The sequence below is a fragment of the Populus euphratica genome, unplaced genomic scaffold (genome assembly GCF_000495115.2).
Source record: "Populus euphratica unplaced genomic scaffold, PopEup_1.0 scaffold429.1, whole genome shotgun sequence".
Taxonomy (NCBI): Eukaryota; Viridiplantae; Streptophyta; class Magnoliopsida; order Malpighiales; family Salicaceae; genus Populus; species Populus euphratica.
Genome location: NW_011500313.1, coordinates 99,804 through 103,071, shown reverse-complemented (window position 1 = coordinate 103,071; position 3,268 = coordinate 99,804). Strand labels below are relative to the sequence as shown.

The following is a 3,268-nucleotide window of genomic DNA, read 5'->3' as shown; positions in this document are numbered from 1 at the left end:
GGGGGGGCTCCACGAGGGGGCCTCAAGGACCAAGGCGGAGTAACTGCATGTACATAATCTGCAGTTTCTTACTCCCTGACCTTTTAGCAGTGTCCCTGATAAAGCATGGGAGATCTGTAATGTACACAACTCCAATCCACAACTTTTTTCTACTCGAAAATTTGCCAGAGACAGTATGAATGGCATAATTCGAACTTCTTAGCCAATGTTTATAAAGCTTCTTGATGTCATTGACCATGCAACCTCACAGATATCAGACAGCAGAAAAAAACCACCTTGGAATCGCCTAAAACAAACCTCATAGTGCTGAAATTCCATACCCTTGTTCATAATGAACATTTGGAAACAACAATTATCTCCACAGAAGCATAAAGTGGTGGCATATTCACACTGGACAAGAAGAACCATGGTGTGATTGCTTGCCAAATTATTTTCAGGTGTTGATTAACAATCACTTGAAACAATATTTGAAGATTTCTGGCTGAATCCTTGCAAATTTACATGCCATTGATTATACATCAAACATGCTATGACACATTTATTATTATATAGGCATTTCTGCTTAAAAACCATTAAGAAATTGCTAAATGTAAAGCTGCACTAACATATAATGAGTAGCTGGAACCGGAAGCTTCATCGAGATCAAGGGAAAAGAAGAATCTCTGCACTGAAGCTCTTTTATTAGACTCTTGGCCATTGTGGACTTACTACCTGCACAAGCCAAATCAATGTCCCATTGGTATAATGAGAAAACAATAGCAAAATACAACATATTCAAGGACGTGATTTCTCTGAACCCAGCACTCCCTGCTCTTACTTACAAAGCATTCCTTCAACCAATCATCGGCATTTTAATAAAGAGATTAGGCAACGCATCATTACTTGGAATGAATTTGGGGTAGTAATTCTCAAGAAATGTAACTTTGACAGACTAATAACTAAGACATGACACACAAAAAATTCATGACTTAAGGTCTATATGTTTCTTCAGGAAGTGAAATTTGTGAAAAACAGGCAGCAGGTTCAGTATGGTGTTCATCAAGAAGGTTTTGTATTAGATCTCTGTTCATTAACTGAAAAATGATAGCAAAGTATGCTAACCTCAAGTGTGCTGAAAACAAGTCGCATCCGGCTGGCAACAACTGATGGCTCCTCAGCACATCCTGAAACTGCCATTTGTTCTAGCTGAAGCGTCTTAACTGGAAGCCTTTGGCAAAAAAGAAAGAGAAGGTTGAGTCCAGTCATGCAATCTTAAATGCAATTGGTTTTTTAGATGTAGAAATGATGTGCCAGGTGAAGTAAAGAAGGCATGTCCTTTCCAAACACATGAAACTGAGAAATGACCAGGACTACAATGTTGAGAGCAAACAATTTGAAACAATAGTGAAAGAAAATCATGTAACTGAACTTGGAAAATTTTACGGCGAGGTCTTACTCATTCCACACAAACAACCAATAGGGAAACCTCTATACAGGTTAAACCAACAAAAAAAAGTAGTTATAACCCAAATTTTACTGGTACTTTGATTGGACTGTCAAGGAAGCACACCAACCATGTAACAAGTTCATGTAATCTTGATATCAATGAGTCTTGGACAAAATACTAGCAAAACAGATGTGATCAAAGCATCTCACCATGCCATTCCTCTCATGTAGTAAGCATTTGCAATGACTGCACAAAACCCTTTCCACTGAAGCCGTATGTCATCTGACACTGAAGGCGTAGATGACCATCGAACTATAGTTGGTTGTGGTGTACACAAGATTGTGATAAATATAATGCTCAACCACAGAATACACTCATCAACCTGCAGTTTGAAAAAAAAAATTGTGATGCCACAAGTTAGCCCATCATCCATTTCCTTATTACTTGTAATCCTAGTAATAGATTTATCTGATCAACAGTAAAACTATCATTGCAAATCACAATAGTCATAGAAATGCAGGTTGCAAAAAGTTTTGTTGGGAACATAAAGATCATAAACAAAAAATGCAAATAATTCTTCTGGCAACCATTGGTATCTCATAACAACAGAAAGAGAGGGCATGGCTTCCTTTTATTAGCAGTCTGTCTTCTTCCTTACAGTATCTATTATAAATTCAAACAAATGCTGCAACATAATGACAGCAACAATAAAAACTGCCATATATAATATTGACAGTGCATGTCAAGGATCCTTACAGTGGTGAGAGAAGCATTAACTAAAAAATAGTTCAAAGCCTATAGTATCCCAGCTAGAAAGAAAGATGCAACACTGAGGCATATTAGATTCCATGGTGTTGATTCATCCTTAATTTTAAGTATATACTGTCATACATTGAACTGGCCGACAAGACAGGATTAACTTACCTCCTCAGCAAATATCTTGGACTTCACACTGGTACTCCCACCATAATTCTGCAATGCTTCAATTTCAACACCAGATTCTCTAATAGCAGTAAGTTCCTTACGTAATCCTTCTTCAGTGCAGCCAACAGCATATGCATTCACTCCAGCACTGATAAATTCCTGACAGGCAGCATCACTCAAACATGTAATTTGGGAATGACAGCAAAAAGAGACCCACATAATGATGGATGAAGATTAAATTGCTGAATATACTTTTAAGTTGTCACCTCCTCCACGGTCAATGACATTCCTGTATCGCCTAAACAAACTGATTGCTATGTTTCGAGAAGAACGATACTCATCATCAGGTGAATTAGAATCATGTGATCGGCACTGTAGCATGTAATGTAACCATTACTGAACGCCCAATCAAGCTCAAATCAAAAGAAATCTTCAACCCTGAAGCTTTTCTGATACTTACCAGCCACCTATTTGAAGCCACTCGCTGTAATACATGATGGGTTCTGAGTTGGCCGCACCCCTTCCAAGAAATTGTGGAATCATTCACTACATTACTGCAAGGACCACATACAATTCTAGGAGAAAAGGCAGTACTCAAAGTATTGACATGGGTAATCTTGCAAAAAGAAGCATCATGATGTGTGCTAACACCCAGATATGCGCTGCACTTGCTAATAACTCCTGGTGGATAGATGGTTACCATGGCTAAACCATCATAAATTCGTTACCTTCAAAACAGAAGACAAGCACTCATATTGTTTAAGAAGACAACGAAATTCAGATGTAATCATAATCCTTGCTTAGATGATATTAAATCAACACTTAGTCTTTGTGCCCCAAAATTGGTTTCAGGATACTAATTGGCTGAAACACCTTGAAAACAATACTATCTCACCCCCCCCCCCCCCACCCCACAAA

At 38.2% G+C, this 3,268-nt stretch overlaps 1 protein-coding gene across 2 annotated transcripts in view; it reads right to left on the bottom strand.

Moving 5' to 3' along the window:
• Positions 1–391: 391 nt before the first annotated feature.
• The window catches only part of LOC105113522 (orotidine 5'-phosphate decarboxylase), a 3,713-nt gene continuing 836 nt past the window's right edge, over positions 392–3,268 (bottom strand). The window contains exons 2-7 of one of the 2 annotated variants that reach the window (XM_011009726.1): positions 2,811–3,078; positions 2,603–2,722; positions 2,351–2,509; positions 1,636–1,808; positions 1,102–1,207; positions 392–711 (exon numbers count right to left, since the gene is read on the bottom strand). In XM_011009726.1, coding sequence (XP_011008028.1) covers positions 682–711; positions 1,102–1,207; positions 1,636–1,808; positions 2,351–2,509; positions 2,603–2,722; positions 2,811–3,053 — 831 coding nt within the window. In that variant the 5' untranslated portion in view covers positions 3,054–3,078 and the 3' untranslated portion in view covers positions 392–681. Of the gene's footprint in view, positions 712–1,101; positions 1,208–1,635; positions 1,809–2,350; positions 2,510–2,602; positions 2,723–2,810; positions 3,079–3,268 lie in introns of those variants that run through there. The other variant, XM_011009727.1, reaches the window with a different exon arrangement.